The sequence below is a fragment of the Agrilus planipennis genome, unplaced genomic scaffold (assembly GCF_000699045.2).
Source record: "Agrilus planipennis isolate EAB-ADULT unplaced genomic scaffold, Apla_2.0 scaffold25, whole genome shotgun sequence".
NCBI lineage: Eukaryota > Metazoa > Arthropoda > Insecta > Coleoptera > Buprestidae > Agrilus > Agrilus planipennis.
The window spans coordinates 819,173-845,896 of record NW_020439112.1 but is presented as its reverse complement, the minus strand read 5'-3'; the positions used below and the strand labels follow the sequence as shown (position 1 = coordinate 845,896).

Genomic DNA, 26,724 nt, shown 5'->3' with positions numbered 1-26,724 from the left:
ATAACGCAAACGTTCTTGGACGATAGCAAGTAAGTTATCATCATAAAGTCGTCAATTCTAAAACTGGTTGGATATGCAGCCCTACTCTTTCCTTTCCTAAGCTAATTTTCGCATTTCCGCAAAACTGAAACAACCTACCTCCTCAGTAGTAATCTAATTTAGGTCTACCTCTACTACTCTTAACTCCTGTTTCTGACTCTAATATATCTTTGACTAGACCTTCATACCTGAGAAGATATCCTACCAACCTATCTTGCTTATTTCTTATTGACTTCCATAGAGTCCTTTGTTCTATTCTTTCTACTACCTCTTCATTTATAACCTTCTCTATACACGGTATCCTCATCATTTGCCTGTAATACCACATTTCGAACACTTCTAACCTTTTCTTTTCTGCCGCGCTCACCGTTCATGTTTCGCTCCCGTACAGCGCCGTGTCCTAAACATACACCTTTAAAAATCATTTTTGAATTTCTAAATTAACAGTTCGCGAGCATAGAAGTGACTTCTTTTTATTGAAGGCGACTCGACCCTGCGCTATCCTCTGCTTTATATCCCTACTACTTCCGTCCTGACTTATTTGACTTTCTAGATATCTAAAATCAGCCACTTCTTCTAATGTTTCGTCTCCTATTTTTATATTCGCTCATTTCCTACTTTTTCTTCCCTTGCATATCAGTATTTTTGTTTTATTTTTAGATATTTTTTTCATACAATATGTACTTGTTATTTGTCAATACCGCTACCATTTTATTTAAAGCTATCACTAACTTCTTGCTGGATGCTAATACCGCTATATCATTTGTAAAGTTAAGCATACTAATCTTTTGGCCCTCTATATCTATTTATTAATTATTCGTTTTTACAATAAACAGGTGTAAACACAAAAAACAAAACGAACAAAAAAAGTATGTTTGGGCAGAATTTTGGAAGTGGAGACCCTCATGATAACTTATTAAACAACTTGCATAAGACTAATGATAATTCAAATACAAATGAAAACATCATACTTTCCGATACAAATTCGGCTAGGTCTGATAAAGACCAAATTAACAAAACCAAACATCACACTTCAAGTAAGTTACACCCAAAAAAACTGTTTAGATAAAAGTTATACCATATTACAACAATAAAGATACAAATAGGTTTTCATTAAACTTTTTTATTATTTAACGTTCGATTATGAAGTTGCAACAACTAACGCTTACTGCTATTAATTATTTGTCTTTAAAATAAACAGATTCGAACACAAAAAAGGAATCAAGCAAAAGAAGTATCTTTGAGCAGAATTTTGGAAGTGAAGCCCCTCGCGATAACTTATTAAACAACTTGCATAAGACTAATGGAAATTCAAATAGAAATGAAAACATCATACTTTCCGATTTAGATTCCCCAACTTCCGGCAAAGACCAAATCAGTAAAACCAGACATCACACTTCAAGTAAGTTCGCCCTAAAAAAACTGTTTAGATGAAAGCTATACCATATTACAAACAAAAAGTACAAATAGGTTTTCGTTGAACTTTTTCCTTTTTTATTTAATGTTTGATTATGAAATTTCAACAAGTAACGCCTACTACTATTAATTATTTGTTTTTACAATAAACAGATTTAAACACAAAAAAGGAATCAAGGAAAAGAAGTAACTTTGAGCAGAACTTTGGAAATGAAGTCCCACATGATAACTTATTAAACAACTTGCATAATACTAATGAAAATTCAAATAGAAATGAAAACATCATACTTTCCGATTTAGATTCCCCAACTTCCGGCAAAGACCAAATGAACAAAACCAGAGAACAACGTCACAGTTCAAGTAGGTTGCGCCCTAAAAAGTTGTTTAGTTTAGATGGAAAGGAAAATGAAGGACCATCTGATGAAATAAGTAAGACTCAGACTACTCCACACAACAAAGTAATTAATGAATTTGTTCAACCAAGCATAATTGTTGAGGAATATTCAAACAAAAGCAACAATTTAGAAGTAAATTTAAAAGAAACAGATGTAGATACTTTAATTAATAGCAATAACAAAATTGGAAATACTAAATTAGGGAGAAATAGGAGTACTCGAAGTGGAGATGTCAGGACAATTAGAAAATCTACTAGGAAAAAATTAGAAATCGTAGAAAAAGATCACCTTGTAAAAACATCTAAAAAGAAAAACATAGAAACTTTAAACGATAATATTGAGCAGATTGAAAAAATTCATAAAACCAGAACATCAATTACAACAGGATCCCAAAAGAATAATACAAATACAATTGTAAAAAAGCACGTCATACATAACAAAAAGTCTTTTTCCCAAGAGTTGCCGGAAGTAAGAAAAAATAAAACTGTTAAACAAAAATCAAAAAAAGAAAGAAACGAAAAAGAAAATATAAATCCTAAAATGGAAAAATCAGAACGAGTTAATAAAAGTACTTCAACAAGTAGAATAAAAAACAAATATGCTAAGGTACTCCATGATTTACTTCAACAACGTGAAAATGCTGGACAATGTAAGCAACACACTAATCTATTATATCTAAATTCTATAAAATAATAAACTATATTTTTTCAGATTACACTAATACATCAACCATATCTACAATAAATGAGGATCAGACGTCAGGTTTGTTGCATATTTTTTACCTTACTTGATTTGAACTAATTTTTGTTTTTCTAGGAAGCTGTAGGCCTTCCAGAACTCGCAAACAAACCAAGGCATTCAGTTTAGAAACGTTAATCATTACTGAAAAAGAATTTTTATCATGTAAGTGTGAATAATTCCTAGTTATTACATTTTAAAGGATAACTTTAAGTACTTTTTATTTAAGATTGTGGCATGAGGCTCAAAGGAAGTACTCACAGCAATCGTAGTAAAAAATCTGTAGTGAACCCTTCAGACCATCTTCAAAAATCTCAATTTAAAATGCCTGTAGCACCACCCCCCACTTCAAAAAAAAAATCAAGAAAGAAGAATTCAGAAAATTTAATCCAGTCTAATTTACCAGATTCTGGTAACTTTACTATGATAGGCACCTCAAGTAGATCTACTGCCGACAATAATATAGAGGTTTTACAAGATAACATGCAGGCCAATTTGGGATTAGAAAATGACATCTTTTTGCCTCCTATTACCGAAGAAAATAATGAAGTTATAACCGATTTTAAAAATAATGACAATACTCTGCAAAATACGAGTACAGCACGTTACAATTTAAGAAATAAAAGTTCTGAAATGCACCAAGTACTGTCCCAATCTAAGAATAACAGCCAAAAGAAAATGAGTGACGACAATGCAGAACAAACTATGGTTGATACAAATCGAAATAAAATGAAAAATAATGCAAAAAAAGGTAAACTGTTACAGAAAGCGAAAACCGATCACTTAAATGCAATTGACGGAAATTCTACGACTTTCCAAACACACGACAACTGCAATATTGATGAAATCACCCATAACGTAAATGAAACTCCGCGAGAATTACGGTCACGTAGAAAAAGCATTAGAAATACAGAAAAACGACAATTAAATGATGTTTCTATAGAAGAAAAACACAAAGGCATTGGTCATGAAATTAAAATCTTAAGAACAACAATATGTGAAAAAATTATCGATAAGGAGGATTCGACCAACCAATCTTTTACTACGTTACCGACCAGTGAAAACTATTACGAATTAAATGACGTTTGCTATGTGATTAATAATCGTGCAGTAAAGGCGGGTAAGTAGTCAAAGTAATATGCCAGAAACTACAAAATTTTATATTACAACTTTAAGAAAGTTTACCTTTCAGAGGGGCAAAAACAGTTTAAAACTAAATTAAACTTATTAACCTGTTACAACTAATTAAATGTAGGTAATTATAATGCATACAAATATTCTTTGTAGCTTGGTGCCAAAAGAAACCTGAATTAACTCCTGTGATAGGACAACAGGGTCTTTATGTGGGTTATTCCGAATCCAATCGAAACTTAGGATTTTGTACTTGTTCGACCGGTTTGATGCAAATTGACCCGAACTGCTTCAAAAAGCAATGCTACTTTAAAACAAGTCATGCGGTAATTTTTTTACATCATTATCCATAAAAACACTTAAACTTTTTTTTTCAGTTCTACTTTGTAATTGGAGGTGAAGCTGTGGTTACACTTGGTCAGCGAAAAATGCATGTACACATTGGAGAATCATTTTTTATACCGTTAGGTAAGCTTAATAAAATTATTAACCTGTACATTTGCATTACTTTGCAAAATTAATTTTACTGCTTAAATTGCTTATAAACCAATGATTTATTAGAAAGTTAAAATGGTATGTAAATATATAAGAAATAATTGTTTTTAGGGCAAGACTACAGCATTACCAATCCAAGTGATACTGAAAAATTGCTTTTATCATTTACTAATATCAAAGCTCCGAAATTGCATACGTGACTTTAAGTACAATTAATGACATATATACGTATATAATTTATTTGTAAGAATATTTTTTTGTAGCTTGTCCTGATAATATTAAGTACGATAATTTTTTAGTTGTATTTTGTGCATGTAATTAAGGAAACGAAAAGAATAATAGGTTCATTCCAATTGCGTGTATTATTTTGATTATTATTATTATTGCAGAAAGCGTGCACCTCAACTAGTAATATTACAATAATACGCTATACGAATTCACCAAAAAAATAATGAGTTACAATTTCTCTAAATATATTTTAAAAAAATAAGTAATAAAAAAGCATGCAAACCTTTTAATTGAGAGCAGTTGAAGTCAGTAAGGCGACTCCCCTCTCGTAAAAGCTATGAGGATCTTGTCCAGCAGCAATGTTTAAGTCAACTGTGAAAAGCAGTTCAGTACGGGTGGAGTTTAAGTACACTGGGAGGGCTAGACGGTCGCAAGATACTTTTTCGTCACCTACGACCCTTACCCATCGTAAGAGCGTGAGAGGGAGCTCTATCATAATGCTGGAGGTCAATAGAAGCTGATTATTACGGCATTGGGCACCCTGAAGTTTTATGCCTGAAAAAAAAAATGATGAAAACTTAATTCAATTAGCTTGCATTTTAATAAAGTACCTGTAACGGCAAAACAATCACTCGGAACATTTTTCTTTTCGCTTGAGGAGTCGGTGATGGTTACGTCCAATTGCAATTCTTCAAGAGGCCAGCTGTTTGCTTGGGCGACACACTGTCTTGTAGCAGTTATATAAGCTTCTGGATTCAAAAGGCCACCCAGCCAAACCGGGAAACCCTGCAAATTAATAAGTATTTATATATATGTAAATTCAAACGATAAAACAGGAGCCTTTCTTAACAAAGTTTATGGTTTGGTTAAAATGAAACAATACTATACGAATATTCAACAACATTAGCAAATGAAACATATAACAGTTCATGTATTTTTTTGTGCACTATTTATTAATAAACACTTTTTTCTAATTTTTTTTGTATTAAAAATTTTTATTACCTGTAATTCTTTAGCGCCAACGGTAGAAACGACCTGTGACACTTGCTGTAGCTGTTTCACCCTATGGCTAAAGTCCGTTACCCACTGGATCACTGTACAACCCCGCGGTACGGTGTAACGCCGCCAGTTTTCGGGAATGATACCTCTAACCAATTCAGAAAGCATCGTTCGGTGGTAATTTGTTTGTTTTTTCTCACCCTTTGAAAATTAATAATACAAATTAATGTTTTGCCTTCTAGCTAACTTATTAATACGAACTTGACAAATTAATACGACATCGTTCAAATCGTGTATAACGTCCTGTAACAGTTTTGCACCACATGTAACTTCCCTTTCGAAGTAACGGTAGAGGGGATCTTTGATATTTTCAACTGTTCTCCTCAGTGTCTAAAATGTCGATAAATTTTATAGTGGGATGTAGTAATAAACGACTTAACAGTAAAAAAAGGGAAGATGTTACCTGTAACGATTTTGGTAACAACTGCAGCCAAGTTACTGCGGAATTGTGCAGAGTCTTCATCCAAGAAGGCCTTCCATCAATTTGGGTTGGACCAGTAGGTGATGCGTCGTCGGTATAGGCCAGTTCATCATCATCCTCGAGTTGTTGCATTTTTAACAATTTACTAATCAGATCCGTTCCACGATTAGTTAGCAAAACCTACATAATTCATAACAAGTATTTAGCAACCATTTAAGTTAATTCTTAATTTTTCTGCAGCAGCCAAGGATTCAAATACATGATGTTAAATATTTTACTAACATAATAGTTTTTCTTACTTTTTCAGCATTGTTGGGTAATCCGAGCCAAGATGGCGTCTGTCTATCGGCCAATGTTTCAATCCATTTCAAGAAATGATCTCTGCGAGTACCATCAGGCATTATGATATGTCTGGTACCTCCCGGACCGCCATCCACATTCGCCACTAGCGCGAAGTCCGCTTCGAAGCTGCGGGGTGTGAACAATTTCAACAGAAATGAGTGCAGAAGCCTCTGGTCGAAGTCATTGTCAATCTTCCCACCATAAATCGACTGCGACAATAGAGTGACAAGCGCATCCCACGGGACTTTTTCTGGGGGCAAATTTGTACGTCCCTGAAAAATCAATTAATTAATGCGCGGTCATGATCGATCCTTGTACAGATAATTTTTTACCATAGCTGTAGCTTCAATCCAGAGATCTAATGTATCGCAAGCAACTCGTAAATCGGATTCGTTAAATTCATAATATTTAGCCCAACCTAACGGTACATAACGCAAACGTTCTTGGACGATAGCATGGAACCAAGCCAATAAGAAGTAAAGTCTTGCTCTTTCGTTCGGGGCTTTCATCATTCTGCTAGCTGGAACCTAAAGAAACAAAGAAAACGAACTTTATATTTTACAAGTATTGTTTGTTTAATTAAATATTTACCGTGCTGAATGTTCTCAAAAGGTTAGCTCGGATACCAGGTGGTGGTTCAAAGACGAATATACGTCCAGCTCGTAAAAGGTTCACGGGTAATTTCGGATTTATTTCCATTGTTAGGAACAGTCTGAAGCTGGAATGTGGTTGAAGGGAATGGAGTTTCTTCTCAAGCTGTACTAACCATTGAGGAGCCAGATGGACGTTTTTCAACATAACCCATCTACAAAATTATTACTGTACTTTTAACATAATTTAACTAACCGTAAGTATTTATCCATATGGGCAAAAAGATCGCCTTTTCGAAATGATAACTACCATGCACACTCATTTCGAAACTCTACTACACATTTTTAATTACTATAATACTAAATACAATTTAATAAATAAATTAATAAGAAGACAATGACAAGTATTGTTTGATAAATAATACATATGTAAAATACTTTAGGACTTACCTTCCCGTTTTGCATGCCATATTAATCGCCCGCTCAGCTTGATTAAATCCTTCCGCTGAACCAATCGCAATACTCGAAATTTGCTTATTAAGTTCAGCGGCTAGATCGTCGACACGTCCAGACGCGTCAAATCCGGGCACAGAACAGAGTAGGGCTGGTGTACTCGCTCGTAGCTCTTTCTCGACAACTTGAGCAAGATCGAGTTCCTTCTCGGCGCTAGGCATGAACTCTTCGCCCAACACAGCAGTTACGAACACATGTGCGGCTGCTATTACTCTGTCTGGACGGAATGCCTGAATAAGCAACAGCTGATACATGGCCGTACCGATCGGACTCAACGGCTTCTCTTCGCTCCAGAGACGAGGCACGTTCTGTTCGGGGGTGCTCTGCTGCAACCATGCGCCAAACTCTGGCATCTCATTGATCTTTTCCGGAAGCTTCTTGAATGGCAGCAACCTAAATTTGTATGTGCAAACGTATTAATGTAAATGCTTTTAAGTTTTTAGAAAAAATAAATATAGAAATTAACCTTGTGGAAAGACGTGCTAGTGCCTCTTGTTGTTCATGGGTCAATCCGTCGATTTGGTGAACGCTGGAAGTATTGATAACACCCTCTTTACCTCTAAGGAAGAAATTAAACTCTTGATCTAGACTTGGTTCTGAAGCTATACCCTTCAGATGTATACGACACAGTAAAAGGGCAAATGTCAGCCTATCAGTATGAAGCATACCTCTTGCAACCCGTTCATAGCAAACCTGCATAAATAAAGAATACACAATTAATAAGCAAAATTAATGTTTAATTTCATTATTCCTATTTAAGTAATAGTTACATTGCAATATGATTTTATATTTGGAGTATGTTACTATGATGTACAATCAAATAACGATTGTTTACTTTAATGTATTGAATCAAATTGAATATTATTAATTAATTATGTTATACATTATCAGTTAAGCCTTATTGGATGTTTAATCTATCTAACTGTAAGTAGTATGGATTTTGCATCAACAGGCGAAACATCTCGGGCTACTAATCGTAATAACAATGTGTTAAAATAGTTATTGAAGTGAAGTCTATTCATATTTGGCAAAAGGTAGTTAATTGATTATTAGGCATTTTTTGTAGACGCTTAACAACTCTAATCAATTTATNGCTGGAATGTGGTTGAAGGGAATGGAGTTTCTTCTCAAGCTGTACTAACCATTGAGGAGCCAGATGGACGTTTTTCAACATAACCCATCTACAAAATTATTACTGTACTTTTAACATAATTTAACTAACCGTAAGTATTTATCCATATGGGCAAAAAGATCGCCTTTTCGAAATGATAACTACCATGCACACTCATTTCGAAACTCTACTACACATTTTTAATTACTATAATACTAAATACAATTTAATAAATAAATTAATAAGAAGACAATGACAAGTATTGTTTGATAAATAATACATATGTAAAATACTTTAGGACTTACCTTCCCGTTTTGCATGCCATATTAATCGCCCGCTCAGCTTGATTAAATCCTTCCGCTGAACCAATCGCAATACTCGAAATTTGCTTATTAAGTTCAGCGGCTAGATCGTCGACACGTCCAGACGCGTCAAATCCGGGCACAGAACAGAGTAGGGCTGGTGTACTCGCTCGTAGCTCTTTCTCGACAACTTGAGCAAGATCGAGTTCCTTCTCGGCGCTAGGCATGAACTCTTCGCCCAACACAGCAGTTACGAACACATGTGCGGCTGCTATTACTCTGTCTGGACGGAATGCCTGAATAAGCAACAGCTGATACATGGCCGTACCGATCGGACTCAACGGCTTCTCTTCGCTCCAGAGACGAGGCACGTTCTGTTCGGGGGTGCTCTGCTGCAACCATGCGCCAAACTCTGGCATCTCATTGATCTTTTCCGGAAGCTTCTTGAATGGCAGCAACCTAAATTTGTATGTGCAAACGTATTAATGTAAATGCTTTTAAGTTTTTAGAAAAAATAAATATAGAAATTAACCTTGTGGAAAGACGTGCTAGTGCCTCTTGTTGTTCATGGGTCAATCCGTCGATTTGGTGAACGCTGGAAGTATTGATAACACCCTCTTTACCTCTAAGGAAGAAATTAAACTCTTGATCTAGACTTGGTTCTGAAGCTATACCCTTCAGATGTATACGACACAGTAAAAGGGCAAATGTCAGCCTATCAGTATGAAGCATACCTCTTGCAACCCGTTCATAGCAAACCTGCATAAATAAAGAATACACAATTAATAAGCAAAATTAATGTTTAATTTCATTATTCCTATTTAAGTAATAGTTACATTGCAATATGATTTTATATTTGGAGTATGTTACTATGATGTACAATCAAATAACGATTGTTTACTTTAATGTATTGAATCAAATTGAATATTATTAATTAATTATGTTATACATTATCAGTTAAGCCTTATTGGATGTTTAATCTATCTAACTGTAAGTAGTATGGATTTTGCATCAACAGGCGAAACATCTCGGGCTACTAATCGTAATAACAATGTGTTAAAATAGTTATTGAAGTGAAGTCTATTCATATTTGGCAAAAGGTAGTTAATTGATTATTAGGCATTTTTTGTAGACGCTTAACAACTCTAATCAATTTATTATTAAGTTTATATATGTTTCCAAAAACCAAACACGGATTTATAAAGATGTCCAAATTTACTCACCGTAAACAAGTCGGCAATTATAACGTTCAGTCTAGCCTGGTAGTCCGTAATTCCTTCAAGATGTGGATTGCTTAGTAATACGTTACCAAACATACTAAGGAACATCTTCAGAGAGTACTGATAAAGGAAGTGTATTTGATTAAGGCTGTCCATAGTAAAGTACATGTTACTGCAAGCCTAAAAAGAAAACGTAAAACATGAAGCCAGCAATTTTAAACGGATTGATATAAAAAATTTTACCTGCGAGAGCGGCAAATATTGTTGCGAAACAGCTTCGATTTCAGAAATAACCTTATCCGTTTCTTCCACCTTTTTGCCAATTTCGGCTGCTTCCTGTTTCAACGTTTCTAAAGTAGTTATCACACTATCATCATCCAAAATTTTTCCTTTAGCGTCGTTTAGGGCTTGCAATAGGGACTTTTCTAGCTGTCTCAATCTTAAGTGGAATTCCCCTGAAAGAAAAGAGATGTTATGAGTAAAACTGTTAAAAAAAAAAAAGATAAAAATTACCTTGTAATTTCAAAAGATCAGATCGTTTTTCGTCAATATCCGGACGTTCGGCCTTGAGCACCTGGTTGAGACACTGGCTCTGCAAGGAGCTCCTGGTGACAGTAAAGTTCACAAATGTTACCCTGGAGCAGATATCGGGAGGAAACTCAACCGTTGGATCACGCGTCGAAAGGAAAATAACAAACGACGGTGATAAGTCTATGTCTTGGTCACCTAATGTGATAAGTACTCGTCCTCCCGTACGTCGCAGTTCTTTGTTTAGTACTGGGTTCAAAATCGGGTCGTAATTTTCCACGTCCTGAACTAATAACGGATTACCAAACCGGAGAGCAGATTCCAGATTTTTCCTGAAGGAATCATCGAGGAAACTGGTTTTTGTTATTTTCTTATCTTTGAATTCGTTCATAATGAATTCAGTCGCTTGACCGGATGGATCTATTATTAGTGGATACCGATTGAAACGCTAGAATTAAAAAGAAAGTACATTAGAATATAAAATAATTAGTTTTAAATTGTTTTTACGGTACCTTAAGCATAATAGCATTTTCGGTACAAAGGTCGTCTGAAGGCAGAGCATTTGCTTGCCATCGAAGACGTTCATCGGGATTCGAAAGGTACTCGGTACGTGCAATGTCCGGACGATACTGGATATTGGCTAGAGTCAAGTGCTGACACCAAGTGGAGAAAAGATTTTGCCGGTACTGGAATAAAAAGCGAATCATTCTTTTGTGTTCCGTTAAATATACAATACTATAATTTAAAACTAAATAATAATTAATATTCACGTTAAATTATGGATTACGCAATAAACTTTATAAGAATCACTTACATGTTGATCAAAGTAACCCCCGTATGCAATAAAGGCAGCTGACAAAAGCACATCGCCCACTATCGTAGACATTTGCGATCGGAAAGTTTCACTGGTGGCCTCCCACCGTTCCCGTTCGATGTTAAGAGACTTGAGCAATGCGATTGATCGATCAACTTTAGCCTGAACATTCTCAAGATCCGTCTTAATGGCCTGGGCTTGGGCGATGAGTTGCGCATACTCTTCCTTGTAAGAAGCAATGCTATGTTCCAATTGGGTAATCAAGTTCTTCACTTCCTCGCCGTGCTTTTTGTTCTCTTCGGCTTGTTTTTCAAGAGAATTGAGTTCTTCACGAAGTGGCTCAACCTTTTTTAACATATCCGCGTATTCGATCTAAAAAAAAGTAGTAAACCAATAAATAGTAAAAAACTAGTTTAACATTTATTTTACTCACTTGAGCGATAGCCCACTTGACTAATGGCCCGCACGCGTTACTGGCATGATTAACTTTTTCGAAGTTGTAATCAGGATTGCTCAAATATTTGCTCTTCATTCTTTCCCGAACTTCATCACTGTAACCAAAATTATACTTAAAAATAAAATTTAATTATGCATTTACATCAAAAAGTTTACCTTATATCTTCAGTGCTGAAATTTGACACTACAGTATTTATAAAGTTGTCTCTCATAATGACAGCACGAATTGATTTCCAATCGCTGGCATTCTCGCCAAGTAATAAGCAAATAGATTCTAATGCCAATTTTACGACAGCTGGAGGATTTGCCATCGTTCGAATTTCAACTAGTTGTTGTTTCTTGATTGATTTTACAGCTGAAAGAAAAAAAGTAAATTAACTAGGTATTTATTCAGATTTATAATTTTCGCTTAAGCATGACTGTGTACAACACTGACCTTGTTGAGCATCGATAACAGCCGGCTCCACTTGTGCCAAATCAGCCATTACTTCTTTTCTCTTCTGTTCAATGTGCACGGTCTGTTCGGCTAACTGTTGCTGTATTTCTTGACTTTGTACCTTTTTCTTCTCTGCTTCTTGTTGATCTTTAACCATTTGTTTCAATTTAGCGTTGGCGGCCTCGTTCTTAGCCTGCAACTCTTGTGATTTGACCGCCAAGCTCTTCTGCATTTCTTCGACTTGTTCGACAGTTTCAGCGATTTTACTTAGACCCACGTTTAGATGGAGCTGTTGTTCTTCAAGATCTGATCGTTTCTCGTTATGTAGTTTGACGAAATGATGGATGAAGTCGAGATAGTGACGTGGAGTAATCGCCATGGTTCTACTTCCCCGTTTTGCTAAACGAGCGTTTGCCTTGTGTAATGTCTGATGTACGTAGACACACGCGTTGATGACAGCGTCTCGATGGGCTGGACTTGTGGCAAGCATGTTGCAAACTGATGGGAAGAAATCAGGAGCCTTCCACATAGGTTTATCCAAGTCGAGACGATTGGTGAATTCTTTACCGACCTGAACAAAAAAAATTATGTATTTTGTGCATTGTTTCTAGTCAAATATGATTTAAAATTTTAGATTTTTAAAGCAAGAAATACGTATTCTGACCTGAAATAGGGCCCCATCAGACCAGTCTCCAAACCAATTTAAGACACATCTATTGAATAAAGCAGGTGAGGTAGCTGCCCTATCTTTAAGTCCATCTGTAGACGGATTCATGGTGAAAACAACGTGCAAATTCTTCATTACTTGTCCAGTGAACCACTTATACAACTCGTCGCTTGAGTCCAGCATCAAACCTATAGATAACAAACTTTACACTTCACAAATACTAATTTAAATACCAACACAATCAAATGAGTTAAACGTAGTTTTGTATGTTAGTTAAAATAAACTTACCTTCTCTTTGGGCACCTTCTTTACACTGGGTCATCAAAGTAGTGTATTCATCGCCTTCAAACAGTCCTGGTACTTCACCGTTTGCCAGAAGGGTGTTCATTCTTTCCAAAAAGCTGGAATCTAACATGTTTGATTCGTCTAAAATAAAAACAATCTTTTCGTCTTTGCAACCGGCCCTTCTCAGTACAGAACGCAAATCTTCGTCAAAATCTTCTGCAGTGTATTTGTTGTGAACCTAAAACAAAATATGGTTACATATCATACAATTTCAATTTTTGGTCATTTGTCAAATAACAGTAAAAAGGAAGAACTACATATAAGTTATATAACAACTAATATCTTACTTTTATTTGGAAAATGGAGAGACCATTCATCCAAGCGACGAACCTAGATAGGGTAGTTTTACCAGCACCCGAAACTCCAATGAGTAACAGGTGCCCTTGCGGTTGCCTGAATATACGATCGATCCTAAGAACGTGATCGAGCACCTCATCGAACAAAACCAGAGGTACATCGAGTTCTTCTTCATAGAAGACCTTAAGACGTGCCTTGACGTACTCGCGTAATTGTTCGCGTTCCACCGGGATGTAATTCTTCGACAACCAATTGCTGTACAGGATTGGTCTAGCTAAAGCATTTTCGCAATTGGCTGATGGGAAATGTTTCATAGCAACAGCGTCAATGTTCTCGTTAGTCCAATGACGTTCTGATTCTTCAACGAGCCGGTCTTGGAACAATCGAAGTGCCTCGTGCGCCCACAGACGAACTAGACCCTCGACAGGTAGATTATCTAACGGTCTGAAAACGAAGAATTTACAGTTTGCTAATATTGATTTTAAATTTAGTTTTACACCATTAAAAATAAACTGCGTCTAGACATTAATTTCTTATTATGCACTATATTAATTATTAAAACATCGTATGATTTTTCATACATAAAACAAAACCATTCTTACCGGATTGCTTCGCAAATTCCTCGGACCCAACGCGTCATCTCACGAGGGGAATAGACATAATGAGGTTGCATATCTTGGGTGAATCTATCTTGCGATGACAAATAGAATTCGACCATTGCATTGGTCAAAGGTTCAGCGTAACCTCGTAGTGCTGGTGCTAATCTTAACATGGCTCTGCTAAATGTACCATAAATCTGAAATTAAATGCACACCGGAATGAATAAAAATCTTAACATACAAATAGGTTATTTTATATTACCTGTTTGAGAGACGTTTCTCCTGGATAATCCACGTAAACTACCGGTACGTGTCGCAAAAATCTGTGAGAAAGCGGTTTCCTGCCAGGATCTGTAGGTGGGTTACAGGCACCCACAAACTGTATCCTTTCAAGATGCACCCATGTCTGGTCTGAGGCACGATAAAAACCTTTCTGTTCAACCAACTGTCTCAAAAACATTATGACACGTTGCGTGCCATAACTGTCCATATCAGGCAAGTTAATTTCGTCACAAAATATCACTAACCATTTTCCAAGCTAAAAGCGACGCAATAGTAAGAACCAGAATTCAACGAAACGCAAAAAATGTTTTATTCTTACTTGTACGGGAGACAAAATTACACCGTTAGGAGTTTTTCTGTATTCACAGTAATGGTCAAACGTTTTGAGTAATAATTCTGGCGTAGTTGCCGAAGAAAAATTAAGACCCACAACTTCCATGTCTGGCAGTGCTCGGAGGGCAGAAAACAGTGTCATGGTTTTACCAGAACCAGGAGGACCACATAAAACTGGAATAAAAAAGAAGACAAATATTTATAAGGAATTAATATTTTTATTAAGTATTGTATAATTTATTGTTTTACCGATGGGTTTGTGTTCGGCGAGCCAAGTGTACAATAGAGATTCGTGTCTGACAGTGTCCAATGTTGGTACGACCACGTCAGGTGCGGCAACTTTGTGAGTTTCAACTTCTATTTGCGGCACTTTATTAGACCAGGGAACCCATTCTCCGCTAAAAATTGAGCAATCAATTAAGCGATTAAACCTTCTTTAGTAATTAATGACTAACTTGATGTTGACTTCGTGATCGATAATATTGCCAGAAGGCAATTGGACTGTTGTTACGGAACGTATAAAATCGCCCAAATCTTGACGGGTTTTGAGCTTTGAATCTCCTGCAAAAGACCACAAAATCGCGTATATGAGGCACTTAGGAAAGTAACGTTCAAACTGCTCCGGAGGCAACGGGAAATCTGGATGGACATGATTGTATTGTAGTACGTTTCTGAAAATAAATACACAGTTCAGGGTTACAGCAAAAATTGCAATAATTTTGACGAAGAAACGTACCGAACGCTCTGGTTTAACATTGAAAAGAGGGAACTTAAGGCTCTTAAACGAGTAAAGTCCATTATGTGCTCTTGTTCCATAGCGTATTCCAAACAACGAACAACCATACCGTCGGGTGCCAGATACGGTTGCAAGATGCTAACCACGTCATGCTGAACCTATACAAAAGAACATTAAAAAAAATATTTAAATTATGTAAATAGGCGACATGCTTCTTAATACCTGCCTATTGTGATAATGCAATACCGACTAAAGTATTCTACACATACATTACTACTAGTAATTACTTTTTGTAATTATAAATCATTGCAGAGGAGGATGGAAAAAAGGGCGGAAGAACTATTAGCTTTAAATAAAATGGAAGCGGTACTGACAGATCAGTACTGTATGAAAATAAATAAAAGTAAAACTAAAATACTGATATGCAAGGGAAGAAAAAGTAGGGAAAGAGCGAATATAAAGATAGGAGACGAAAAATTAGAAGAAGTGGCTGATTTTAGATACCTAGGAAGTCAGATAAGTGAGGATGGAAGGAGTAGTAGGGATATAAAGCAGAGGATAGCGCAGGGTCGTGTCGCCTTTAATAAAAAGAAGTCACTTCTATGCTCGCGAACGGTTAATTTAGAAATTCGAAAAAGGTTGTTAAAGGTGTATGTTTGGAGCACGGCGTTGTACGGGTGCGAAACATGGACAGTGGGAGCGGCGGAAAAGAAAAGGTTAGAAGCGTTCGAAATGTGGTGTTATAGGCGGATGATGAGGATATCGTGGGTAGAAAAGGTTAGAAATGAAGAGGTATTGGAAAGAATAGGAGAACAGAGGACTCTATGGAAGTCAATAAAAAATAGGCGAGATAGGTTGGTAGGACACCTTCTCAGGCATGAAGGTCTAGTCAGAGACATATTAGAGGCAGAAACAGGAGTTAGGAGGGGTAGAGGTAGACCTAGATTAGATTACTGTTCGCAAATAGTTAAGGATGTGGGCTGTTCTAGTTTTAGGGAAATGCGAAGTTTGGCTCAGGATAGGAAAGAGTGGAGGTACGTGTCCAACCAGTCTTAGGACTGATGACCTTATGATGATGAAATCATTGCAGTCACACCTGATGCAAGATTATTAATATTTTTAAAAGATTACTAACTTGTAAAGTAGGTGATAACATATCCTCTTTGGAATCGCTCGTCTTCTTGCCAAAACCTTCATCATCACCTTCTTCGAGTGGAATATTTTTTAATCTTAACATGAAATTTTCGAAAATCATTTCGGTTGATAGAACATCCTCCGAAAACCAAACCATACCGCAACGAGATACCGTTGCCAGGGTTGCGTATTTCAGATCTTGCACCTCAAACATGACACGAACGTTCGGTGGTAGTGACAAACGCTCGCCGTTAGGTAACGTAAGAAGCTTGTTGTCGTCGAGGACCGAGTTCAAATTTTCCACCCATTCGGGGTCTACATCACCATCAAATATAATCCACTGACGTTTATTAATTTCGCCACGAACGTTATCAATTATTTTCCTAGAGAAAATTGAAATTATATTTATATTAATATTCTGTATTACTTATACAATCAACATTTTATTATTTTTTATTTCAACTTCCTAAAGGCTCCCTACTTGTTTCTTGTTAAAAATATAAAACAAAAACATGAAACAACGTCCAAACAAACAATACCATATAGTTCTCATATTCATCGTCTTTTTTTATTAGTTACCTTAAAATATGAGTAAAAAGACCGTCTGTCCACTCGCGAGTATTGGGATCCAAGACACCGTATAAAGCTTCCTTGCTGATGGCCTTCGGATCAATGACATGTGCAACACCTTCAATGCCTTCATATCTTTCTAAAGCTTTCAACAATACTCTCCATGCTGAACTTTTGCCTGAACCGCTGGGACCGACCATCATTAAACCATGGTTCAAATTGGAAATTTGGTATAGTTGTAGAACCTAATAAAATTAACCAATATTAGGGAAACAGAATGCTCACATACAATAATTCTTAGAAAAAAAGAATCCCTAAATTTTGTTAATAATTAACTCATGCTTTACTTATTTTATAACTGAACTGTATACTTTGTCTAAGTTAGGGTGACTAAAAAAAAAACCATTTTTTTCTTCTTATATCATTTCTTCCCTTATTCATTATAGCATCATCAAATCAAATTTAATTTACTTTGGGAAACTAACTAATGTAAGATCTTATAATACTTTATTAAGTATTATATTATTATACTCAATAAAGTATTATAAGATCCTTAAAATGAACATAATAAGAAAAAAACCGACACTAAAGATGCCCCACTCTCTCATCTACGTAGGTATTTTAAAACGGTCATTGTTCCTAAAATTTAGTGCTGGAGTTAGTTCGGCTCTCATCTTTTGTGATGAGAAATGTACAGCTTATACGGTTAAATACAAAAGGATCTCTTTTCGCGTTTTTTCTTTTCTATTTTTGTCAGAACTAAAATCTAGTTATGTTCGCTACAAAGGTTTCAGTCGCTAAATGGGGGCAGGGGAGTCAACTACGAACGCCACTGGTTTCTAATAAATGGAAAGTATTATTACTACCGTTTAAGATCTCATGCCATATTTTTTTTTGTTTGTAATATCAAAATATAAGTAATATTAATCTTCAAAAGATACATAGTATAATAAAAATTTTAACATTATTGCTACAGATGGTAATTAATGTGAAAAAAAGTATCTGGGAAATATCCCAGCATCTTATGCGTTCACCTTTAAATGTGTTGTAAATTCATGTAATAAAATATTAATAAGTCGCATACAATACTTATTCGTTCACTGACATAACGTTTTGCAATACCTTTTACAAATAAAAAGATAAATAGTTGCAGTAACGAATAATTTGAGACTGTTTGAAATAATTAAAAAAATGTAAATGACTGCGACAGTACCTTAGCCACCCACGTCTCTCCAACAAGAAAAGGCTTCTAGTAAGCATGAAAATAAAAGTGATGTAAAGGTGATAACTGGCCACTAGCGTCGTCACGTGAATAATAACAGAAGAATGACCAGAATGGTAACAATAAAAAAATATTACCTTTTCCATCCAAGCAGCGCCTTGCTCGTCGCCCTCGCCGCATACCATAAATTCTTCCTGGCAAACCTTTTTTATTTCATCCTTTAGATCTGGGAAAAATGTGTACATCAATTTTGATGGTCAGTAAATGAAACACTTGTAAAAATGACAACATAATGCACAATAACCTTTTTTTTATCTGAAAAATGTAATCGAGATAAAACTTCTTACTTTTCATTTCGGCTCTTGTATACTGCACGTTAGGAAACACGTCGTTCAAAAGAGAGAAAAGTAGGGGAATGTCTTCAGCCACAAGTTTAGGCACCATGGTTTCGCACACCGATTGAATAAGAATCTCTTGTTCAGGTAAATTTTCTGCAATACTAGCTTCGTCTATATTCGTTTCGCCTCGTTGCTTCATACCGTCTTTAACACGCATTATCCTGTCTCTTTTAACATTTCCGGCAGAGACCAAGACGGACTTGAGAGCTCGCAATCCAAAGTCGTAATGAGATTGGTTGGATAACTGTTCGTCGCAAAGTCTGCACAATACAAGAAAAAATAAAGCATAAATAAATTAATTGATTAATAAGTATTTTCAGTTTGATAACTTACTTGAAAAATGGTACAATTTTGCATGCCAACTTTTCGGCTGTTCTGAACCCTTGCGAAAAGAGCATAACTTCGGCAATGAGTTGTCTGTCGGGTGTGGTCATTGCCAACGATCTAAAAAGTTTCTTTAAGTTGTCGGGAAGGTTGGAACGTCCGGCATAACCAGGATTCATCGTTATAAAGATGGCCATATCTGGTGAAACGCGAACCTGCTTTCCAACTAATTCTACACTAATTCCTGAAACAACAAATGACATGAGAAATTCGTTAAAAATAAAAAAACATGAGATAATTAGGAAAGAGTTATGTTATTTATGTCACAAGGAATTTCTTATAAAGAAACTATTAGAGTAACGTATACTGACTTGTATTTGATCCATTTTCGTTACTGTTGTTTGCTTCAGCCTGTGATTTAAGAGCTTCTTGAATGGTTTGAATCTGCTGAGATACGGCTGACAGCATCCTTTCTTCGAGACGATTGAACTCGTCGAAACAACCCCAGGCTCCCACCTGACACAAACCGACAAAGATGCGACCCATAGCCTGAAAGTCGAACGTTTCGTCGCAGTTAAATACCAGAACGAACCTTCCAAGCTGGTGTCCCAAAGCTTTTACTGATTCCGTCTTACCAGTTCCAGCAGGACCTGCCAGCAAAAAAGAAAGGAAAATAAATAACTTTTTATTAATTATAAATACTTTTTTTATTATCTTTGTATTCAAATTAAACTGAAAAAACAACATGTACCGAATGGTGAACCTCCAAGTCTGGACTCTAACGCTTGCGTCATTGTAAGATAGCATCGATCTGTTAAAGGTGTCTGCACGAGTCGATCTTGAACTCCCAAATACTCGAAGCCGTAATAAAATCTAGCATTGGCCATGTGAATTGTAAGTTGCTTCAGTACCTCGGTTTGCCTTGGGTCAAAATAGAATCTCATTTCGCATAGCCATTCGAACGCTTTATTACTACATACGCCATTTGAAATAAGACGACGGGTCACAGTTCTTTTGTGAACAAATTCATTGATCTAAAAATGTACAATAAATAGAAATTATAAAATAAATAAATTTTCAACTTACCAAATGTTCTAATTTCTTTCTTCTTAGCGGCGGTTGTTCTTGAAGAACGGAATCTGCAAGTACGTTCAAGGTATTTTCAACGTTCTGAAGGACTTTCTCCAATGGTCCTTTCTGTGGCTCACTGTTCATCTTATTCAATGCGGCTTCAACATCTTCACTCCACAGGATTTGCGCAGCCAATACAACGATCTGCGCCTGGTATTTGTCAACCCATTGCATGAACAGTTTCGGCTCAATGGAATCTTTGAATTGTTTAATGTCCTGAACAGCCTGTGCCAAACTAGACGCCAAAGTTACTCGCATCTCCTTTTCGACCAACGTTAACCATTCATTTATTTTTGGGTGTTCAATGGTTGAAACGGGTGTCACAAATCTCACCTATAATTTCATAATCCACATTAAAAATCTGGAAACTCTCGAAAAAGACAAAAAATTACACACCTCTTCGCCTTCTCTGGAAGCTATTCCAGTTATAACTGTGCTGTCTTCGTTCAATAAGATGGCTGCAACCCCAGCGAACATTTTCTTGAAATGTTTCTGAAGACGTGCAATATTCTTGCTGTTACCAATAATTTCCAGCAAATCTTCATCCCCCACAAAATAGAAACGAGGAAATGACGTACGTTCTCGTTCCAAATATTCTCCCAATGCTTTCTGAATTTTTCCCAGTAAATCGGCCAGTCTCTCTAGTGATCTTTGAACGCCAGGAATATTAAGAACATCCATGACCATTGGCGACTTACTCACTTTCTTCATAAGCCCCAAAAATTCTGAGCTACAAAATTAAACCAAAAAATTATTTAATAAAAAGACTTAAAAGGNTCGTCCTCCGGCAATAGAACAGTTGCGGCTTTACGCAGAAAATTAGCAAATTCTGTGAAATCTACTACAGACACGTTTTGGGGTTCAGGGGTACTTTCAGATATATTAATAAGAAAATATATTATTATGGAATAAAATAAACAATAACATTTTAGGCAAAAATAATTTTTAAAAATAATAAAAAAAGGAAAAAATAACATACCTAATACATCTTCAACTCTTCGTAAATAAGTGGTCAACTGATGATCGATTTGCCTAGCCCAAATAATCGACCCAGAGACTGGGGGTAGATCACGAACTTTACTTATACGAGCACTATTACTTTGTGGATATTGAACCTAGAATAAAACAAACTTATATAAATTTATTATATTATCGATATTCAATATTTTTTACCTTGAATTTTTCATGCAAAGCTTCAATGTCATCTTTAACACGTTGAATCAAATGGGTTTGGTATTCCCTAATTGCTCCTCGTATGTGAGGTCTAACAAAAAGGGCGTTGAATCTCGAAAATATTCGGAACATTTCGTTTGCATTTTTTGCTGTACCCAGTTGGTCCCTTAGATGAGCGGTGATTCTTGCTTCCACACGATCAATACGCTCCTCGTAACGTTGCACAGCAGCATCCCATGCATCCTGGCCCTCTTTCGAAATGTCCAAGCAGTCTACCTCTTTTACATTTTCATAAGCCAAATTAACTTCCTAAAGGTGGAGAGGGAATTTTAATTAATTAGTGGTACATAACTAATAATAACAACAGAAAAATCTAAGATTACAACTAAAACTACAGCAGTAATTAATAGAATCTTTTTTAAATTAAAGCATAACTCATTTTAAATACGACGAAGGTTTGAAATAAAAGACTAAAAGAAATAACGAAGATTAAATTAAACAAGAAACAATTATAAGACCTTAAACTTTGCAGTTAAAGTAATTTTTAAGTAATTTCAATCATAACTAATTTATTTTGCCTACTATGCCAATGTTCATCTATTAAAGCATATTAATTGTGTTCGTTTAAATAATTATGAATATTTTTTATTATATACACTAATTCTTCCCCCTGGCCCGGCCATTTTTATTGCTCTACTATGACGTAGTGTCGGCCATCATTCTTTTCTAATTGTTGCAGTTGTCGGCCATAATTCTTTTTCAATTGTTGTCGCATTGTCACTGATGTCGGCCATTATTGTTTTTTAATAGATGTATAGAAATCAATGATTAAAATTTGAAGAAGTTGTTTGTAAATAGGTATGCAACACATCGTACACTTCAGCATAAGAAATTGCTGATACTAACTTTCATTTACGTAACACTACTCTTCCCTGTGTTGACAGCACTTATAATTTCTTTTATATATAATATTTAATGAAATTGTTGTCTCACCTCAATGGCATTTGCATCTGCAGCATCCAATGCAAAAGCATCTTGTTTGGGTTGTTCCAGCTCTTCTCCTTCTGTCACCGCATTAACCTGACGAGTGGTAGGTCTCAAAACCCTCACAATTACGGTACGCAATTGCTCATGTTGTATCCTGAATTTTCTCATGTGCTCCATTCTCGACTGCAGTTTCTTATGTTGCGCCGAGATACGCCAGACCATCTTCATATGTTCGTCCCTCTTTTTCTTAATTATATCCCTGAAATTAATTAATTAACAGATAGCATAATTATGATTTCTTTAAGTAATTTTTGTATATACCTAAGCAGTGCTTGCAACTTTTCATACTCATCTTCCCATGTGGAGAAAACATCGTAACACTGGGTCATGACTTTTTCGAACTCGTCAAAAGGAATATGCATCAATCTTCGTGTACCTAACACTTTCAACAGTTGTACGCTGAGATCTCGTGAGATTGCTTCCACCAATCGAAGACAGCGCTGAATGGGATACTTGGTGGTTCTTATCTTACGAAGATGAGAAAATATCAGCTGAACAGCTGCACGAATTCTTTCCAATTCGGTGGCAGCTAATAAGTCGTTGATTGGGAAATCCTAAAAATAAAATAAAAGACAATTACAATATAAAAGAAAATAATTGCTGAACATTCTGCTTGCCTTCATTAGAGGATTGTAATCATTAACAGTAGCAAGAGCCTGTTTCAGTCCTGTATCAGTGTCAAAAGACACAGTAGCATGAAAACGTTTGCCATGCTTCAAAATGTCCAATGTGAGGGCAACTTCCATACTTTCCCGCTTCTCCTGGATTCGGTGCAATGCTCTTTCCAAATTTAGCCAGAAACTTATTTCTTGTAAAGCAGTACCAGATGATGGATCACGATCTAATTTTGTTACCTTCAAAAACAAAATAATTGTATAAAACCGAATATTATTATTTAAAAATAATAGCTACAATATACCTTCTGAATTTCTTTGATCCATCGATTTACTCCGTTTTGTAACTGATTTAAAAATGTTGAGTCATCAACTTTATCACCAAAATCAGCAACTTTTGGTTTTCGACCNTTTAAGTTGTCGGGAAGGTTGGAACGTCCGGCATAACCAGGATTCATCGTTATAAAGATGGCCATATCTGGTGAAACGCGAACCTGCTTTCCAACTAATTCTACACTAATTCCTGAAACAACAAATGACATGAGAAATTCGTTAAAAATAAAAAAACATGAGATAATTAGGAAAGAGTTATGTTATTTATGTCACAAGGAATTTCTTATAAAGAAACTATTAGAGTAACGTATACTGACTTGTATTTGATCCATTTTCGTTACTGTTGTTTGCTTCAGCCTGTGATTTAAGAGCTTCTTGAATGGTTTGAATCTGCTGAGATACGGCTGACAGCATCCTTTCTTCGAGACGATTGAACTCGTCGAAACAACCCCAGGCTCCCACCTGACACAAACCGACAAAGATGCGACCCATAGCCTGAAAGTCGAACGTTTCGTCGCAGTTAAATACCAGAACGAACCTTCCAAGCTGGTGTCCCAAAGCTTTTACTGATTCCGTCTTACCAGTTCCAGCAGGACCTGCCAGCAAAAAAGAAAGGAAAATAAATAACTTTTTATTAATTATAAATACTTTTTTTATTATCTTTGTATTCAAATTAAACTGAAAAAACAACATGTACCGAATGGTGAACCTCCAAGTCTGGACTCTAACGCTTGCGTCATTGTAAGATAGCATCGATCTGTTAAAGGTGTCTGCACGAGTCGATCTTGAACTCCCAAATACTCGAAGCCGTAATAAAATCTAGCATTGGCCATGTGAATTGTAAGTTGCTTCAGTACCTCGGTTTGCCTTGGGTCAAAATAGAATCTCATTTCGCATAGCCATTCGAACGCTTTATTACTACATACGCCATTTGAAATAAGACGACGGGTCACAGTTCTTTTGTGAACAAATTCATTGATCTAAAAATGTACAATAAATAGAAATTATAAAATAAATAAATTTTCAACTTACCAAATGTTCTAATTTCTTTCTTCTTAGCGGCGGTTGTTCTTGAAGAACGGAATCTGCAAGTACGTTCAAGGTATTTTCAACGTTCTGAAGGACTTTCTCCAATGGTCCTTTCTGTGGCTCACTGTTCATCTTATTCAATGCGGCTTCAACATCTTCACTCCACAGGATTTGCGCAGCCAATACAACGATCTGCGCCTGGTATTTGTCAACCCATTGCATGAACAGTTTCGGCTCAATGGAATCTTTGAATTGTTTAATGTCCTGAACAGCCTGTGCCAAACTAGACGCCAAAGTTACTCGCATCTCCTTTTCGACCAACGTTAACCATTCATTTATTTTTGGGTGTTCAATGGTTGAAACGGGTGTCACAAATCTCACCTATAATTTCATAATCCACATTAAAAATCTGGAAACTCTCGAAAAAGACAAAAAATTACACACCTCTTCGCCTTCTCTGGAAGCTATTCCAGTTATAACTGTGCTGTCTTCGTTCAATAAGATGGCTGCAACCCCAGCGAACATTTTCTTGAAATGTTTCTGAAGACGTGCAATATTCTTGCTGTTACCAATAATTTCCAGCAAATCTTCATCCCCCACAAAATAGAAACGAGGAAATGACGTACGTTCTCGTTCCAAATATTCTCCCAATGCTTTCTGAATTTTTCCCAGTAAATCGGCCAGTCTCTCTAGTGATCTTTGAACGCCAGGAATATTAAGAACATCCATGACCATTGGCGACTTACTCACTTTCTTCATAAGCCCCAAAAATTCTGAGCTACAAAATTAAACCAAAAAATTATTTAATAAAAAGACTTAAAAGGCAGTAATCATACCTAATGCTTTGAAATCTTGACGTTTCCACCGGTAAAAGTGTCTTAATGTCAGCACTTCCAGAAAAGATGCCTTCCAAGTAAACCCATCGCCTCTGTACATCAATCCAAACGTCAAATAAGGCATTAATACGATTAAGTTTCTCTTCCCATGTAAGCGCTTCCTCTTCAAAAACTTTATAATAAGGAGACAGCTTCATAGCAGCAACCGAATTTATGTGCTCTTTGACTTTATTGAATAGGTCGTCCCAACCTCGTATCAAACGACATTTGTTCTGATAATTAATCAGATCGAGTTCGTAATTCTGCCAAGATTCGCGCACTTGTTTCAAAAATTCTTCAAGCGCCATTTCTCCTTGTGCGACCAAAATGATATCCTTCACAATCGACTCATTCTTTTGCAAGTTGACATCCCACACTTGCCCGAGTGTAAGATCTGAGAGGACCCAATTGACTCGGAGTTGTTTCATTAATTGTTTCCAATGGCGTTCTTTTAATGCATCTGACTTCAGCTCGACAATGAGCATATTCACTTTGGTGTAGTTTTGAAGCAGTTTCTTAACGTATTCGTAAGAAGCGTATTGTCGAAGTCTAGCGGGGAGTTCTTTCAACTGAGCAGACATTGCATCAAGTTGCTGGCGTAACTTGCGAGGCTGCACTGACAACCAAGGTTTCTCACGAGTTTCGTCAATTTGAGCCCATATTCTGGATAATTCGGACCATACGCCACGAAGGTCTTGCAGTTCTTCAAACACTACCTGCATACGATCCTCGCTAGTACTAATACCACCTAAAAATTGCATTATTTAGAATTAGTTCAATAATTAGTTAACAATATGTGAATTGCACTAATGGGCATCTACAAAAAAGTAGAAAACTGTCGCACAAATGAATCTCTAAGCCATCAAAATAAAAAGCATTGTTCAAAAAACTATTAATATTTATTAACAGAACTTGTAATTTTAATTACCTGGTTCTTGCAATTCCAAAGCTTCTTTGGCCTTGGCAACATTATCTCTTTCTTCTTTAAGTCTTGCATATTTGCTTTCAAACAACTGTAGTTGAGTTAATGCCTCATCAGGTCTTAGTGATCCTTCAACAGGTTTGCTTCTCTCCCATTCGTTCAAGAAATCATTGGTACGATTCTCCACTGCTTTATCTTCAGATACGATCTTCTGTTGCAAACTTGCGACCTAAAAAAATGCAAAACCGAACATTAGTTTATAGAAGACATTACCATAATAAATATTTAATTGATACCTGAGTTTGAATAGAGGAATCCTTGCGCTTAATGATTTCGTTGAAAGCTCCCCATTCACCCTCCAAATTCTCTACGTGCAACCAAGTATTTGGAAATTGGAATCGTTGTCTTTCTAAAATGCGCTGACCTTCACGATACACCTCAACTTGCTTTTCCCATGCC

The 26,724-nt window shown here is 36.2% G+C and overlaps 2 protein-coding genes across 2 annotated transcripts in view; one reads left to right on the top strand and one right to left on the bottom strand.

Moving 5' to 3' along the window:
• LOC108738500 (putative uncharacterized protein DDB_G0282133) overlaps positions 1-4,509 on the top strand; it is a 15,387-nt gene extending 10,878 nt beyond the window's left edge. Inside the window, exons 3-11 of the mRNA XM_018471942.2 lie at positions 876-1,076; positions 1,241-1,441; positions 1,609-2,499; positions 2,562-2,612; positions 2,667-2,753; positions 2,818-3,708; positions 3,876-4,045; positions 4,097-4,187; positions 4,326-4,509. Coding sequence (XP_018327444.2) covers positions 876-1,076; positions 1,241-1,441; positions 1,609-2,499; positions 2,562-2,612; positions 2,667-2,753; positions 2,818-3,708; positions 3,876-4,045; positions 4,097-4,187; positions 4,326-4,414 — 2,672 coding nt within the window. The 3' untranslated portion in view covers positions 4,415-4,509. The remainder of the gene's footprint in view (positions 1-875; positions 1,077-1,240; positions 1,442-1,608; positions 2,500-2,561; positions 2,613-2,666; positions 2,754-2,817; positions 3,709-3,875; positions 4,046-4,096; positions 4,188-4,325) is intronic.
• A 48-nt stretch (positions 4,510-4,557) lies between these two features.
• Positions 4,558-26,724, bottom strand: part of LOC108738144 (dynein heavy chain, cytoplasmic) — a 28,592-nt gene continuing 6,425 nt past the window's right edge. The window contains exons 13-51 of the mRNA XM_025977571.1: positions 26,562-26,723; positions 26,272-26,494; positions 25,305-26,091; positions 24,913-25,246; positions 24,472-24,849; positions 24,137-24,419; positions 23,757-24,035; positions 19,151-19,385; positions 18,767-19,077; positions 18,557-18,645; positions 17,207-17,442; positions 16,629-17,010; positions 15,494-15,651; positions 15,213-15,428; positions 15,007-15,155; positions 14,744-14,931; positions 14,405-14,680; positions 14,146-14,339; positions 13,534-13,987; positions 13,190-13,424; positions 12,899-13,089; positions 12,235-12,805; positions 11,955-12,153; positions 11,776-11,893; positions 11,343-11,714; positions 11,041-11,214; positions 10,514-10,976; positions 10,244-10,455; positions 10,004-10,180; positions 9,313-9,539; positions 8,784-9,239; positions 6,856-7,069; positions 6,597-6,791; positions 6,222-6,536; positions 5,905-6,102; positions 5,703-5,831; positions 5,445-5,642; positions 5,054-5,228; positions 4,558-4,997 (exon numbers count right to left, since the gene is read on the bottom strand). Coding sequence (XP_025833356.1) covers positions 4,729-4,997; positions 5,054-5,228; positions 5,445-5,642; positions 5,703-5,831; positions 5,905-6,102; positions 6,222-6,536; positions 6,597-6,791; positions 6,856-7,069; positions 8,784-9,239; positions 9,313-9,539; positions 10,004-10,180; positions 10,244-10,455; positions 10,514-10,976; positions 11,041-11,214; positions 11,343-11,714; positions 11,776-11,893; positions 11,955-12,153; positions 12,235-12,805; positions 12,899-13,089; positions 13,190-13,424; positions 13,534-13,987; positions 14,146-14,339; positions 14,405-14,680; positions 14,744-14,931; positions 15,007-15,155; positions 15,213-15,428; positions 15,494-15,651; positions 16,629-17,010; positions 17,207-17,442; positions 18,557-18,645; positions 18,767-19,077; positions 19,151-19,385; positions 23,757-24,035; positions 24,137-24,419; positions 24,472-24,849; positions 24,913-25,246; positions 25,305-26,091; positions 26,272-26,494; positions 26,562-26,723 — 10,422 coding nt within the window. The 3' untranslated portion in view covers positions 4,558-4,728. The remainder of the gene's footprint in view (positions 4,998-5,053; positions 5,229-5,444; positions 5,643-5,702; positions 5,832-5,904; positions 6,103-6,221; positions 6,537-6,596; positions 6,792-6,855; positions 7,070-8,783; positions 9,240-9,312; positions 9,540-10,003; positions 10,181-10,243; positions 10,456-10,513; positions 10,977-11,040; positions 11,215-11,342; positions 11,715-11,775; positions 11,894-11,954; positions 12,154-12,234; positions 12,806-12,898; positions 13,090-13,189; positions 13,425-13,533; positions 13,988-14,145; positions 14,340-14,404; positions 14,681-14,743; positions 14,932-15,006; positions 15,156-15,212; positions 15,429-15,493; positions 15,652-16,628; positions 17,011-17,206; positions 17,443-18,556; positions 18,646-18,766; positions 19,078-19,150; positions 19,386-23,756; positions 24,036-24,136; positions 24,420-24,471; positions 24,850-24,912; positions 25,247-25,304; positions 26,092-26,271; positions 26,495-26,561; position 26,724) is intronic.